General features: G+C 43.7%; 1 protein-coding gene across 2 annotated transcripts; it reads right to left on the bottom strand.

The window, feature by feature from the left end:
• LOC139549519 (cysteine and histidine-rich domain-containing protein 1-like) lies at nucleotides 1-3499 on the bottom strand. Of its 2 annotated transcripts, XM_071360101.1 has the most exons (11): nucleotides 3271-3499; nucleotides 2862-2911; nucleotides 2451-2507; nucleotides 2157-2320; nucleotides 1975-2078; nucleotides 1831-1883; nucleotides 1610-1677; nucleotides 1392-1497; nucleotides 1151-1270; nucleotides 1010-1072; nucleotides 1-777 (listed from the first exon to the last, which is right to left on the bottom strand). In XM_071360101.1, the coding sequence occupies exons 1-11, from the start codon at nucleotides 3332-3334 to the stop codon at nucleotides 619-621; spliced, it is 1008 nt and encodes a 335-aa protein (XP_071216202.1). In that variant the 5' UTR covers nucleotides 3335-3499; the 3' UTR covers nucleotides 1-618. The 2 variants fall into 2 exon arrangements, with proteins under 2 accessions (XP_071216202.1, XP_071216203.1); XM_071360102.1 differs by lacking the exon at nucleotides 1151-1270 and having other exon boundaries at nucleotides 472-777.
• Nucleotides 3500-15606: the final 12107 nt, after the last annotated feature.

Raw genomic sequence — 15606 nt, 5'->3', positions numbered from 1 at the left:
TTACAATGTAGGTTCAGAGTTTTATTGAGTTTGTGGGAGAGCACATTGTTTTATTTGCCTTGTTTTGTATGAAAACAAACTACAGAAAGCAAAGAGTGAAACTAAATCACAGAAGTACTGTAAAACAAAGACTGTTAAAGCAAGAGAACTTCATTTGACAGGTTACATTTTCTGGAAGGCAACTGATATCAATAAATGGCACAAATAGTCTCAAATGCAATTGACAAAGAACAGGAGGACTGTGTGTGTGGAATAAATGAAAAGGTATCAAACACATATGGAAACCACATTGACTCTATTCAATTCATTCCAGCCATTACAATGAGCCTGTCCTCCTCTGGTGTGAGTGAGAACAGTTTACATTCTGACTGGCTGTCCCCAATTGCTCCTTAGCTACAGATCCTGATGAGGGATGCCTGCATCTCTTTTCAAGTGAGGAGGAAGACCTGCTGGTTATTGGTTTCAGTGAAGTTTAGCCTCCGCATTCTGAGCAGAATGTCAGAAATAAATACAGAAAGTCCTGCGTATGTACGATATACATGCTGCTCTCAGCCCATCTTCAACAGGTTCATTAACACATGGGAGGAGCATGTGATTGATTTCATTCTCTGTCTAGTTCTACACATCCCCCTTTCCGATCCCATTCCCCCCCTCAGTGGGCGTGTTTGTGGGAGAGGGCAGGTCCAGACGGGCCCAGGTGATTGGCTCCTCCTTCCCCAGAGAGATCTCCATCTTGGAAGACATCATGTTCACCACGCTGCTACTCACATCGATCACCTAGGAGACATGAGTGGGAGATGAACTATGACTACCACAGAGATCCTATTAAATGACTTAGAGTTCTAATAGTTACTTATATGATGACTTCTGCCTATCCATACTGTCACAATGAACAGCTCATTACCCCCATCATCATCACTCATTACATCATCACTCGTTACTCTCATCTTCACTCATTACATCATCACTCGTTACATCATCCCTCATCACCACCATCTTCGTCACTCACCCCCCATAAGTTGATCTTCTGCTCAAACTCCTTCTCTCCCTCAAAGACCACATGGATGATCACCTAGAACACAGATATACTAACCACTGACACAAAAGGCAAGCATTTTCAAATATCTGTTTGCCTGTGTGTGGTGTGTACCGTGGTGCCATTGGCCTCTGCATAGCTGAGCTCTGGGAGAGAGTTCTTGGCATAGATCGAGACGATGACCTGGCTGCCTGTCTGGTGCCAATCAAACCTACACGGTACCACCTTCATCCCCTGGAGGGGGGGGGCGAGAGAGAAATAAAGAGAGGGGGGGGGGGGGCATCCGCACTTCTGATTGTGTGAAACTGAGGCTGTCTAAGTCAGTGCCTGAGCTAAACTGTGAAGGGGTGCTGACCTTGTCTGGTTTCCTCCAGAGGTGACTTCCTGTGGTGCAGCCCTCCTGGGCCAGGAAACAGTTAAAGTCAGACGTCTTCCTCCTACAGCAGCTCCAGAACTTCACCCTGACAGATAGGGGACCAGAACAGAGGCCAACAACAGTCATTGATCGCACATCTATCCAGATATACTGTACAGGAGGAGGACATCAGAATCTCAAGTGTTTTTGGGTCTCACCCCTCGTGGAAGTTGGGGACTCCAGGGTGGTGTTTACATTCCTCGTTACTCCCTGGACCAGAGAAAGACTGCAAGGGAGAGAAACCAGGACACGCACCAACACAATACACTAAATCAAAAGAGCTATTCACCTCATCACTCTCTGAACCATCACTGGTAACTTCATGGTAACTTCTACACAGTGAGAAACGATGAGAATATGAACAGGAGTAGTACTCTACCTTGGAGCAGCCTCCATTCTTACAGCACGTGCTAATCTTCACCTCCTCTTCTTCTAGTGAGAGACAGTGACAGAGAGCCTGTGAGTCACCCACCTCTCAGTCCTATCAGAGCCAGGTTAAAGGTCCATTATGACAGCAGCATACCTGTGTTGTGAGGTTGGCTGTTCTCTGCCAGCTGGAGTTTCTCCAGCGCCTGTCTCAGAGAGGAGAACACCTTCTGCTGAAGTCTGACCAGGGGCTCATCACCACTGAAACACACACACGCATGATCACTAAGGATAAACACAAACTGTGTGTGTGTGTGTCACCTGAGTAAAGTGTGTTACCTGGGTCGGTGTATCAGCTCCAGTGGTTTAGGAGCCTGAATGATATAGGGGTCACCACGAGGCTTTAGCTCCTCCCCCTTCTCTCTCCTCCCCTCCGAGCTCGTCACCTCCGGCCTGATCGGCTCCGCTGGCTTCTCTCTGTTATGGATACCTCTGCTGCAGCCCTGAGGAGAGGAACACACCCTTTAACTTGAGCATGTCCACATTTAATACTGAACACTTCTGAAACTTTACAAAGGCTTCTTCTCTTCTATGTCAGAGAGGGAGCAGAAAGAGCCGGGAGGGTTAACTCACCTCTATGCTGAGGAAGTCTGAGAAGTCTGTGGTGCGTCTCGTGCAGCAGGACCAGCCCTACAGGACACAGTCAGGTCAACCACAATATGGGTTCATTACCCACAGAGTCAATAGTCTATAATAAAATCTTTCTCCACCTCGTGTCCTCTCCATCTGCTTTTGTCACCTATCTTTTGTGTTCAGGTAAGTGGAGATGAATGAGAGGTGATTAGGAGAGGAGACCGCTGTACATTTACCAGATGCTTTTATCCAGAGCAACTTACAGGAGAAAGTGCCTTGCTCAAGGGCACGTCGACAGATGTCTCACCTAGTCGGCTCTGGGATTCGAACCAGCGGCCTTACCGTTATTGTCCCAACAGTCTTACTCACATACTATGTTTAGTGGTTATGTCAGGGTAAGGTTGACCCTACCTTAAGCGCATCGTGAAAAACTGGCACACCAGGGTGAAAGGTACAGGCATCTATGGAGGAGAAAATTCATTAATATGATAGAGCAAAATACGGACATAACTATCTAGCTTCATAAAACATATGAAAATACATATATTTCATTGTATCAACACTTTCCTTTCAGATCATACAAAAAATGTTGGTGATCCGCCCGGGTTATATCTACGTCTCCGCCGTGTTCCATGCGATACCGTACCGGGAGTGGCGCACAAAAATCCACAAAGGCACACGTTTGCAGCTGTCACTTGCTAATAATAAAGAACGTGTACAATATCTAACATTCAACTATTCCTAAACTGAGAATGCCGTGTGTAGACATTCATAGGTTGTTATATACAGCCAGTTAAATTTATTTTTTAGCTACACTTACCACCAGGGTTGTCGTCTGGGTCAAATCGTTGTCCGCAACCTTTGTTGTAGCACATCAACGTCATGATGAACGAACTGAGATAACTCGTCGGGCTATTAAAATATACTATATTCAATTAGGATGTAAAGCAGCCAGATGTTTAATACAATATTGTGTTCTATATTATGCAGTTGATAAGCGTGCCTGGCCATGTGTTTCCTCCTGTACATTTGCCGCACACAGTTCCGGGAAATTCCGGTGGGGTTCGGGAACTTTCGTTAACCAGCCAGCCAGTGCTGTTTGCAGGCATGTACGAAGAGACGAAGCGAGAGAGATAACTGCACTCAACCTGTCAAGATCTTTCTTCTCCAGCAGGTGGCGTTTTTTCGCTCATCACAAGCAAGGAGTTTTTTGTGTGGAGGTCAATGAGTGTCGAATTTGGTTAACAAACAATGTAATGGTTTATTTGATCGAATAGATGTTTCGTAATGATTAGGATGTTACGAGTGTATGTGTGTGTGTGAGTGAGTGAGAGAGAGACCCAACCATGAAGCATCACGGCCCAATAAATTACATGGTACTAAACAGTGCAAACAGTACAGACATCTACCAAAAAGCAATTAGTAGCCAAAAAATACAATCTCTCCTGGACAACTTTTTAGCCTTAACATTCTCCTTCAGCAATGAAGGTGTAAATTTGGCCATTAGGAACATAAACTTTATATTTGACAAATTAGCCTCCTTGGCTAATCTAAAGAAGCATAAGAGCAAACCAAAAATAACAGATAATGAAAAATGGTTTGATAATGATTGCAAAAATCTAAGAAAGTCATTGAGAAATATATCTAATCAAAAACACAGAGAACCAGACAACAAAGATATACGCCTTCAATATGGGGAAACACTGAAGCAATACAAACGCACCCTAAGAACAAAAAAGGAACAGCACATTAGATATCAGCTGGATGGAATTGAGGAATCCATAGAATCAAACCACTTCTGGGAGAATTGGAATAAATTAAACAAACCTCATCATGAGGAATTGGCTATCCAAAATGGGGATATGTGGAGAAATCACTTTGCAAACCTCTAGAGCAATATAACAAAGAGCCCAGAACAAAAAGATATACAAGAAAAATTACAAATCCTTGAATTAGCAGTCAAAGACTATCAGAATCCTGTGGATACCCCAATTACAGAAGAAGAATTATTGGAAAAACTATGCAATCTCCAACCCAAAAAGGCCTGTGGTGCTGATGGTATTTTAAATGAAATGATCAAATATACAGACCACAAATTCAAATTGGCTATACTCAAACTCTTCAACATTATCCTCACTGCAGGTATTTTCCCCGATATTTGGAACCAGGGATTGATCACACCAATCTATAAAAATGGAGACAAATTTGACACAAATAATTACAGAGGAATTTGCGTTAACAGCAACTTGGGGAAAATTCTCTGCAGTATTATAAATAGCAGACTACATCATTTCCTTGACGAACACAACGTCCTGAGCAGAAGGCAGATTGGATTTTTTATTTATTATCGTACAACAGACCACATATTCTAATTGACAAACAAGTAAACCAAAACAAAGGCAAAATCTACTCGTATTTTGTAGATTTCAAGAAAGCATTTGATTCAATTTGGCACGAAGGTCTTTTTTATAAACTAATAGAAAGTGGTATTGGAGGGAAAACATATGATTTTATTAAATCAATGTACACTAAAAACAAATGTGCGGTTAAAATTGGCAACAAGCAAACAGACTTCTTCTCTCAGGGGCGTGGAGTGAAACAGGGCTGCCCAATAAGTCCAACATTATTTAACATCTACATTAATGAATTGGCAAAAACATTAGAAGAATCGGCAGCACCTGGTATCACCCTACACAACACTGAAATCAAGTGTCTGCTGTACGCAGATGACCTGGTGCTGCTGTCTCCCACTAAAGAGGGGTTACAGCAGCACCTAGATCGTCTTCACAGGTTCTGTCAGACCTGGGCTCTGACCGTTAACCTAAAAAAAACAAATATAATGATATTCCAAAAAAGGTCCGGAAATAAGGATGACAAATATAAATTCTATTTGGACACAGTTCTATTAGAACACACCAAAAACTACACATATCTAGGACTAAATATCAGCAACACAGGTAGCTTTCACAGGGCTGTGAATGAGCTGAGAAACAAAGCAAGAAGAGCATTCTATGCCATTAAAAGGAACATCAAAATTGAAATTCCAATTAGAATCTGGCTCAAAATTTTTCAATCAGTTATAGAACCAATTGCTCTATATGGCAGTGAAGTATGGGGTCCACTCTCTAATAATGAATTTACTAAATGGGACAAACATCCAATTGAAATATTGCATGCAGAGTTTTGCAAGACTGTATTGCAAGTACAAAAAAAAACTCAAAATAACGCATGTAGGGCAGAATTGGGCCAATACCCCCTCCTCATTCGAATAGAAAACTTTTACAACCATCTAAAAACAAGTGACCCCAAAACATTCCATCACACAGCTCTCCAATGTCAAGAGATGAAACAAGAGAATAGTCCCCTCAGCCAGCTGGTTCTAAGGCTCAGTTCACCAACCCAAACCAACCCCATAGAGCCTCGGGACAGCCCTCAGAAAATCTGGCCCAACCAAATCATCACAAAACAAAAAGAAAAATATATCACCTATTGGAAAGACACCACAAAAAATCAAAGTAAACTTCAATGCTATTCGGCTCTAAACAGACAGTACATGGTGGCAGACTATCTGACCACTGTGACTGATAGAAAACTGAGGAAAACATTGACTAGGTACAGACTCAGTGATCACAGGCTGGCTATAGAGACCGGTCGTCACAGACAAACCTGGCTGCCCAGAGAGGACAGGCTGTGCTCACTTTGCTCCAGGGGAGAGGTAGAGACAGAGGTGCATCTCCTACTACACTGTGACAAATACTCAGACCTAAGAGCATATTTCTTTCCCAAAATTATAATTCAATACAAAGAATTTGAAACTATAAAAGATGAAGAAAAAATCAAATATTTATTGGGTGAAAAGCCAAAATGTGTCCTCCTGCCACAACCTGAGGGACAGCCAGTGAAAAATGCAAAGTAATGTTGATAATATTTCCCATTTAGCTTAGTTTTGTTTTGTCTTTCATACCATTGCTTTAATGTATTGTTGTTGTGATTAATATTGTTGTTGTAGCTGTTATTAATGGTAATCCCATGTCCACTACTACTATTATTATTGCTGTTGGTCCCACCATTTATTTATAAATAAATATATATTTTGTATATAAATATACATATATATTGGATTTTTATTTTTCGATATGTATACTTTGACAATGTAAGTAATAATGAACTTGCCATGTCAATAAAGTCAATTGAATTGAATTGAATTGAGAGACAGGGAGAGTGTCAGTACCTTGAAGTCGAGTTTTTCTTGGTAGATGTCGATCCCGTTCATGACAAACACAGCACTTTGCAGTCTGGCTGCTCCAGAAAGTCCATGGAGCGTGTCTCGTTGTGGTACGTCTGCAGCAGCTCCAACTTACTGATGTCCTTCTTCTCAAATATGTTCCGCTCCCTCAGCGACTGCATCTCCCGGAACGGAACCGGGAACACAAACGGAATGTCCAAATTAGAGGGAAGGAAGAGAGGGAAACAGAGAGAGGGAAGGAAGAGAGAGGGAAACAGAGAGAGGGAAACAGAGAGAGGGAAGGAAGAGAGAGGGAAACAGAGAGAGGGAAGGAAGAGAGAGGGAAACAGAGAGAGGGAAGGAAGAGGGTATATCAGTTATTTAAATTACTTTTCAACTCCTTTATTTTAAGAAAAAAAACAAGTAGTTAAATATGGGAATGTATTTGGAAATAAACGTGGACATTTTTAGAGAATACTCAAAAACACAGATTCAAATACACTCCCATGCATTTAACCCAGTTATTAAATACATATTTTAATAGTGGTGTAAAGTACTACTTAAGTTGTTTTTTGGGGTATCTGTACTTAACTATTTATATTTTGGACAACTTTTAATTTTACTTCACTGCATTCCTAAAGAAAATATGTACTTTTTACATTTTCCCTGACACCCAAAAGTGCTCATTACGTTTTGAATGCTTAGCAGGACAGGAAAATTGTCAAATTCACACACTTATCAACATCCCTGGTCATCTCTACTGCCTCTGATCTGGTGGACTCACTAAACATTATTATTAGTTTGTAAATTATGTGTGTTGGAGTGTGCCCCTGGCTTTTAAAAAAACAGAAAATGGTGTTGTCTGGTTTGCTTAATATAAGGATTTTGAAATTATTTATACTTTTACAATTAATACTTAAGTATATTTTAGCAATTACATTTACATTTGATACTTAAGTATATTTAAAACCAAATACTTTTAGACTTTTACTCAAGTTTCACTTTTACTTGAGTCATTTTCTATTAAGATATCTTTACTTTTTACTACAGTATGACTTTTGTGTACTTTTTCCACTACTGTATTTTCAAATACAATTTGGTTGACTATTTTTTTTTTTTTTAATTTTTTTTTTTACAAATAACCATTCAAACACTAAAATAAAAGTAATTGTTTTGGTCTGTATATTTTCAAATACTCAAATGCACAGAAAAAAGTATTTAAATAATACTTTACCAAGTAAGTTGATTGAGAAAGCATTCTCATTTACAGCAACGACCTGGGGATTAGTTACAGGGAAGAGGGATGAATGAGCCAATTGGAATGTGGGGATAATTAGACGGCCATGATGGTATGACGGCCAGATTGGTAATTCAGCCAGGACACCGAGGTTAACACACCTCCTCTTACGATAAGGGCCAAGGGGTCTTTAGTGACCAGAGTCAGAACACCAGTTTAACAGCCTATCCGAAAGACAGCACCCTACACAGGGCAATGCTCCCAGTCACTTCCCTGGGGTATTGGGATATTATATTTTAGACCTGAGGAAAGAGTGCGCCTCCTACTGGCCCTCCAACACCACTTCCAGCAGCATCTGGTCTCCCATCCAGGGACTGACCAGGACCAACCCTGCTTAGTTTCAGAGGAAACCAGCGGTGGGATGCTGGGTGGTATGCTGCTGGCTAAATGATTTGAAACCAGATCTATTCTGGTTTGGTCAGTGAAAGAAAGTTCTGGTTCTTTCCCCTCTTGCACTTCCTCTCCAGTTCCTGGGCCTGCTGGGGTTTCTTTATGCTCTCCAGCATGCAGAGCGCCACCCGCAGGCCGTACAGTTTATCAGACAACCGAAAGCCCTTTACTGAACAGGACATAACTGTTAGTACGCAGTGGCACCATCAGGGTCTAACTGTAGCAACCTATTCTGCACTAGTAGTTTGTGTTTGTAGTAAGCAGTGCACTAACAGCCTGCGACGGCAGCAAGCACCTGCTCTACCTAGTGTGTGACCGTCGATAAGTTGTGCACCTCGATAGTGTGTGACCTCGTAGTAAGTTGTGCACCTCGATAGTGTGTGACCTGCGATAAGTTGTGACACTCAATAGTGTGTGACCGTAGATAAGTTGTGACACTAGATAGTTTGTGACTGTAGTAAGCATTGATATGTAGCCTAGTGTGTGCCTTTACAGTGTTTTTTTAGTGTAGTGTCTGTCTTTGAGCTGTTCTTGTCTATTAATGTGTGACTGTAGTAAGTAGTGTATTAACATGGTTTGACTGTAGTGAGCAGCGCACGGACAGAGTAGCTGACTGCTGTTTGCAGTACATCTGATGGGGATCCTAATGAAATAGCAAATACCACTAACAGGGTGTGACTGTAGTAAGCAGTGCACTAACAGGGTGTGACTGTAGTAAGCAGTGCACTAACAGGGTGTGACTGTAGTAAGCAGTGCACTAACAGGGTGTGACTGCAGTAAGCAGTGCACTAACAGGGTGTGACTGTAGTAAGCAGTGCACTAACAGGGTGTGACTGTAGTAAGCAGTGCACTAACAGGGTGTGACTGTAGTAAGCAGTGCACTAACAGGGTGTGACTGTAGTAAGCAGTGCACTAACAGGGTGTGACTGTAGTAAGCAGTGCACTAACAGGGTGTGACTGTAGTAAGCAGTGCACTAACAGGGTGTGACTGTAGTAAGCAGTGCACTAACAGGGTGTGACTGTAGTAAGCAGTGCACTAACAGGGTGTGACTGCAGTAAGCAGTGCACTAACAGGGTGTGACTGTAGTAAGCAGTGCACTAACAGGGTGTGACTGTAGTAAGCAGTGCACTAACAGGGTGTGACTGTAGTAAGCAGTGCACTAACAGGGTGTGACTGTAGTAAGCAGTGCACTAACAGGGTGTGACTGCAGTAAGCAGTGCACTAACAGGGTGTGACTGTAGTAAGCAGTGCACTAACAGGGTGTGACTGCAGTAAGCAGTGCACTAACAGGGTGTGACTGTAGTAAGCAGTGCACTAACAGGGTGTGACTGTAGTAAGCAGTGCACTAACAGGGTGTGACTGTAGTAAGCAGTGCACTAACAGGGTGTGACTGTAGTAAGCAGTGCACTAACAGGGTGTGACTGCAGTAAGCAGTGCACTAACAGGGTGTGACTGTAGTAAGCAGTGCACTAACAGGGTGTGACTGTAGTAAGCAGTGCACTAACAGGGTGTGACTGTAGTAAGCAGTGCACTAACAGGGTGTGACTGTAGTAAGCAGTGCACTAACAGGGTGTGACTGTAGTAAGCAGTGCACTAACAGGGTGTGACTGTAGTAAGCAGTGCACTAACAGGGTGTGACTGTAGTAAGCAGTGCACTAACAGGGTGTGACTGTAGTAAGCAGTGCACTAACAGGGTGTGACTGTAGTAAGCAGTGCACTAACAGGGTGTGACTGTAGTAAGCAGTGCACTAACAGGGTGTGACTGTAGTAAGCAGTGCACTAACAGGGTGTGACTGTAGTAAGCAGTGCACTAACAGGGTGTGACTGTAGTAAGCAGTGCACTAACAGGGTGTGACTGTAGTAAGCAGTGCACTAACAGGGTGTGACTGTAGTAAGCAGTGCACTAACAGGGTGTGACTGTAGTAAGCAGTGCACTAACAGGGTGTGACTGTAGTAAGCAGTGCACTAACAGGGTGTGACTGTAGTAAGCAGTGCACTAACAGGGTGTGACTGTAGTAAGCAGTGCACTAACAGGATGTGACTGTAGTAAGCAGTGCACTAACAGGGTGTGACTGCAGTAAGCAGTGCACTAACAGGGTGTGACTGTAGTAAGCAGTGCACTAACAGGGTGTGACTGCAGTAAGCAGTGCACTAACAGGGTGTGACTGTAGTAAGCAGTGCACTAACAGGGTGTGACTGTAGTAAGCAGTGCACTAACAGGGTGTGACTGTAGTAAGCAGTGCACTAACAGGGTGTGACTGCAGTAAGCAGTGCACTAACAGGGTGTGACTGTAGTAAGCAGTGCACTAACAGGGTGTGACTGTAGTAAGCAGTGCACTAACAGGGTGTGACTGTAGTAAGCAGTGCACTAACAGGGTGTGACTGTAGTAAGCAGTGCACTAACAGGGTGTGACTGTAGTAAGCAGTGCACTAACAGGATGTGACTGTAGTAAGCAGTGCACTAACAGGGTGTGACTGTAGTAAGCAGTGCACTAACAGGGTGTGACTGTAGTAAGCAGTGCACTAACAGGGTGTGACTGTAGTAAGCAGTGCACTAACAGGGTGTGACTGTAGTAAGCAGTGCACTAACAGGGTGTGACTGTAAATTTGTGGTCGCCTTCACAGAAGAGCTCCAGCATCTTATCCACTAGGTCCAGCGTATCGCTCTCCTCCAGGTCAGCCATGGAGAAGGAGGGCGCTTAAACAGGTGTAACTCAGGACTACTCAGGGCAGTCAGAGAACTCTGCAAGACAAGAGAGAGGAAGGGAGGAGGGAGAGTTGACACATACTCTCATAGCAAGAGAATGACAGATCAGACACAGTTTCTACCTCCACACTCACATTGATGAAAACACACCCACCTTGAATATGTAGGGCAGGTCTGGCTGTTGCTCGTCATCCCCCCCCTTCCTGTGATTGGTCCTCAGGCTCGACGGGGGCGGGGGCTCAGGGGAGTCTGCCTGGATGGGGGTGCTCTCATCCCTGTGTGTGTGTTACCTCTGTGTGTATGTTACCTCTCTGTGTGTGTTACCTCTGTGTGTTTCCTCTGTATGTGTGTTACCTCTCTGTGTGTGTTACCTCTGTGTGTTACCTCTCTGTGTGTGTTACCTCTGTGTGTTTCCTCTGTGTGTGTGTTTCCTCTATGTGTTACCTCTGTGTGTGTGTGTGTGTGTGTGTGTGTGTGTGTGTGTGTGTGTGTGTGTGTGTGTGTGTGTGTGTGTGTGTGTGTGTGTGTGTGTTGTGTTACCTCTCTGTGTGTGTTACCTCTATGTGTGTGTTACCTCTGTGTGTGTGTGTGTGTGTTACCTCTATGTGTGTGTTACCTCTATGTGCGTGTTACCTCTATGTGCGTGTTACCTCTATGTGCGTGTTACCTCTATGTGCGTGTTACCTCTATGTGCGTGTTACCTCTATGTGCGTGTTACCCCTATGTGTGTGTGTTACCTCTATGTGCGTGTTACCTCTGTGTGTGTGTTACCCCTATGTGTGTGTGTTACCCCTGTGTGTGTTACCTCTATGTGTGTGTGTGTGTGTGTGTGCGTGTTACCTCTATGTGCGTGTTACCTCTATGTGTGTGTTACCTCTATGTGTGTGTTACCTCTATGTGTGTGTGTTACCTTTCTGTGTGTGTTACCTCTATGTGTGTGTGTTACCTCTATGTGTGTGTGTTACCTTTCTGTGTGTGTGTGTGTGTTACCTCTATGTGTGTGTTACCTCTTTGTGTGTGTGTTACCTTTCTGTGTGTGTTACCTTTCTGTGTGTGTTACCTCTATGTGTGTGTGTTACCTTTCTGTGTGTGTTACCTCTATGTGTGTGTGTTACCTCTGTGTGTGTGTTACCTCTATGAAGAAGGCTCCCTCTCAGGGATGCCTGCTCACAGACTGCTGGTGTGTGTGTGTTACCTCTCAGGGATGCCTGCTCACAGACTGCTGGTGTGTGTTACCTCTCAGGGATGCCTGCTCACAGACTGCTGGTGTGTGATCTCAGTGAAGACAGTCTCTGGCGACTCATTGCGGATCAGCTGGACCCTGGAGGAACAAGAGAACATGTGTGTTCTCTTGTGGCCCCATCTTCTGATGGGGCCACAGTGTCTCCTGACCCCTCCTGTCTCAGCCTCCAGTATTTATGCTGCAGTAGTTTATGTGTCGGGGGGCTAGGGTCAGTTGGTTATACCTGGAGTACTTCTATCTTATCCAGTGTCCTGTGTGAATTTAAGTATGCTCTCTCTAATTCTCTCGTTCTCTCTTTCTTTCTCTCTCTCGGAGAACCTGAGCCCTAGGACCATACGTCACGGCAAACCGGGCATGATGACTCCTTGCTGTCCCCAGTCCGCCTGGCCTTGCTGCTATTCCAGTTTCAGCTGTTCTGCCTGCGGTTATGGAACCGCCACCTGTCCCAGACCTGCTGTTTTCAACTCTTAATGATCGGCTATGAAAAGCCAACTGATATTTATTCCTGATTATTATTTGACCATGCTTGTCATTTATGAACATTTTGAAAATCTTGGCTCTCTTTCTTTCTCTCTCTCGGAGGACCTGAGCCCTAGGACCATACGTCAGGACTACCAGGCATGATGACTCCTTGCTGTCCCCAGTCCACCTGGCCTTGCTGCTATTCCAGTTTCAACTGTTCTGCCTGCGGTTATGGAACCGCCACCTGTCCCAGACCTGCTATTTTCAACTCTTAATGATCGGCTATGAAAAGCCAACTGAAAATTATTCATGATTATTATTTGACCATGCTTGTCACTTATGAATATTTTGAACATCTTGGCATAGTTCTGTTATAATCTCCACCCGGCACAGCCAGAAGAGGACTGGCCACCCCTCATAGCCTGGTTCCTCTCTAGGTTTCTTCCTAGGTTTTGGCCTTTCTAGGGAGTTTTTCCTAGCCACCGTGCTTCTACACCTGCATTGCTTGCTGTTTGGGGTTTTAGGCTGGGTTTCTGTACAGCACTTCGAGATATTAGCTGATGTACGAAGGGCTATATAAAATAAACTTGATTATTTATTTTTTTGAACATTACCACAACGTTAGGACAACATCAGGACAGGAGAATGGAGGGGAGGAGGATTTGTCAAACCTTTAAAAGTAACTTCCTAGATTATGGCAACATTGGGATGAGCCAAGCAGGAAACGACCTGCTAGTGTTATTTATTATTGATTTATTTGTATTTCTCCTTTATTTATCCAGGTAAGCCAGTTGAGAACAAGTTCTCATTTACAACTGTGACCTGGCCAAGATAAAGCAAAGCAGTGCGACACAGACAACAACACAGAGTTACACATGGAATAAACAAGCGTACAGTCAATAATACAATAGAGAAAAAAGAAAGTCTATATACAGTGTGTTCAAATGGCGTGAGGAGGTAAGGCAATAAATATGCCATAGTAGCGAAAGTAATTACAATTTAGCAGATTAACACTGGCGTGATAGATGAGCAGATGATGATGTGCAAGTAGAAATACTGGTGTGCAAAAGAGCAGACTGTAGTAAGCAGTGCACTAACAGGGTGTGACTGTAGCAGGATTCAGACACAGCAAGGACATCAGGGTTGGCGGAGTGTGCTAAAGCAGTGAGTAAAACAAACTTAGGGAGGAGGCTTCTGATGTTAACATGCATAAAACCAAGGCCTTTTTGATTACACAAGTCAACAAATGAGAGTGCCTGGGGACACGCAGGGCCTGGGTTAACCTCCACGTCACCCGAGGAACAGAGGAGGCATAGGATGAGGGTACGGCTAAAGGCTATCAAAACTGGTCGTCTAGTGCGTTGGGGACAGAGAATAAAAGGAGCAGATTTCGGGGCGTGGTAGAATAGATTCAGGGCATAATGTGCAGACAGGGGTATGGTGGGGTGCGGGTACAGTGGAGATAAGCCCAGGAGAGGTTGCATCTCTGGACACACTGGTTATACAGGGTGAGGTCACCGCATGTGTGAGAGGTATCTGAGGCATGTAGAGTGTGACTAGGTTGCTCTGCAGTAAACTAGAACAATGATAACTATCCTAAACAACAGTGTACAAGGCATAATGACATTTGAGAGAGACATAAAGCGAGGCATAAAGCTATCACAGGTGTTGATTGGGAGAGCTAGCTAAGACAACGGGTAAAACAACAACTGCTAATCTGCTAAGACAACAACAGGTAAAATGGCGATGAATGGGCAGAGGGTCGGTTAACTACACCCAGGGCCTGAGTTCGGGACTAGGGCTGACAGATAAACAAAAAATTAACAAAGTGGAGTACCGTGATAAATGAACAGTCCAGCAGGCATCAGCTATGTAGCCAGTATGTGTGTAATACCCAGTGATAGCATAGTGTGAGTGGTGAAGAGTTGTGTAGCACAGCCAGAAGAGGACTGCCCACCCCTCATAGCCTGGATCCTCTCTAGGTTTCTTCCTAGGTTCTGGCCTTTCTAGGGAGTTTTTCCTAGCCACCGTGCTTCTACACCTGCATTGCTTGCTGTTTGGGGTTTTAGGCTGGGTTTCTGTACAGCACTTTGAGATATCAGCTGATGTAAGAAGGGCTATATAAATAAATGTGATTTTGAGTTGTGTAGTTCCAGTTTACCAGAAAAGCTCTGAGCCTCTGATGTTCTCGTCCTCTTCTCCACGGAAGCCATAACTAGAGGGATATCTCTCCTGGTTCCAGCTCCCCTGCAGGATCCTGACAGCAAATAAAACCGATTCACTTTTCTTTAAACGTGTATTACTAAATTGCATAGGCTGTGGTTGGTTTCCCAAAATGACATTTGGACCTGGAAAGGCACTATTGAAAACACCCTGCCAGTTATGAGTCTGCTAACAGCCTTTAGCTGTAACAAGACTTACATGTTTCTCTAACCAGGTAGCTAGGCAGCCTGGGGTCACAACAAAATACAACTTTAAAAAAAAAAAATTGAGACCAAAGGGAAAATAGCTCCAATGACTCATTTATTGTTTAAACATGATAACACACTGACTCATTCATCTGACTCTAAAATCCTTCAAACAATTGTTTTCCAGAGGCCTAACAGACAGTGATACTGGTCCACTCATCTCACCACCTCGGAATCAGAATCCATTTCGGTTCCACCAACAGGCTCAAATCACAAGTCTCCTGTGACGGGGAAGAGATTCTGGGGCTGTCGGTGAAATGAATGAAGTGGCAGGGGGTTGAAGTAGGTAGGTAGGCTGACTACGGCCTGGTGGTACTTGTACCATTCAGGTTGTATTACAGACCAAGTTAAGACACTGGCAGG

The sequence above is a fragment of the Salvelinus alpinus genome, chromosome 22 (genome assembly GCF_045679555.1).
Source record: "Salvelinus alpinus chromosome 22, SLU_Salpinus.1, whole genome shotgun sequence".
In the NCBI taxonomy this organism is placed as follows: Eukaryota; Metazoa; Chordata; class Actinopteri; order Salmoniformes; family Salmonidae; genus Salvelinus; species Salvelinus alpinus.
The sequence above is the reverse complement of the archived record's forward strand: the minus strand, read 5'-3'. Positions and strand labels throughout refer to the sequence as shown.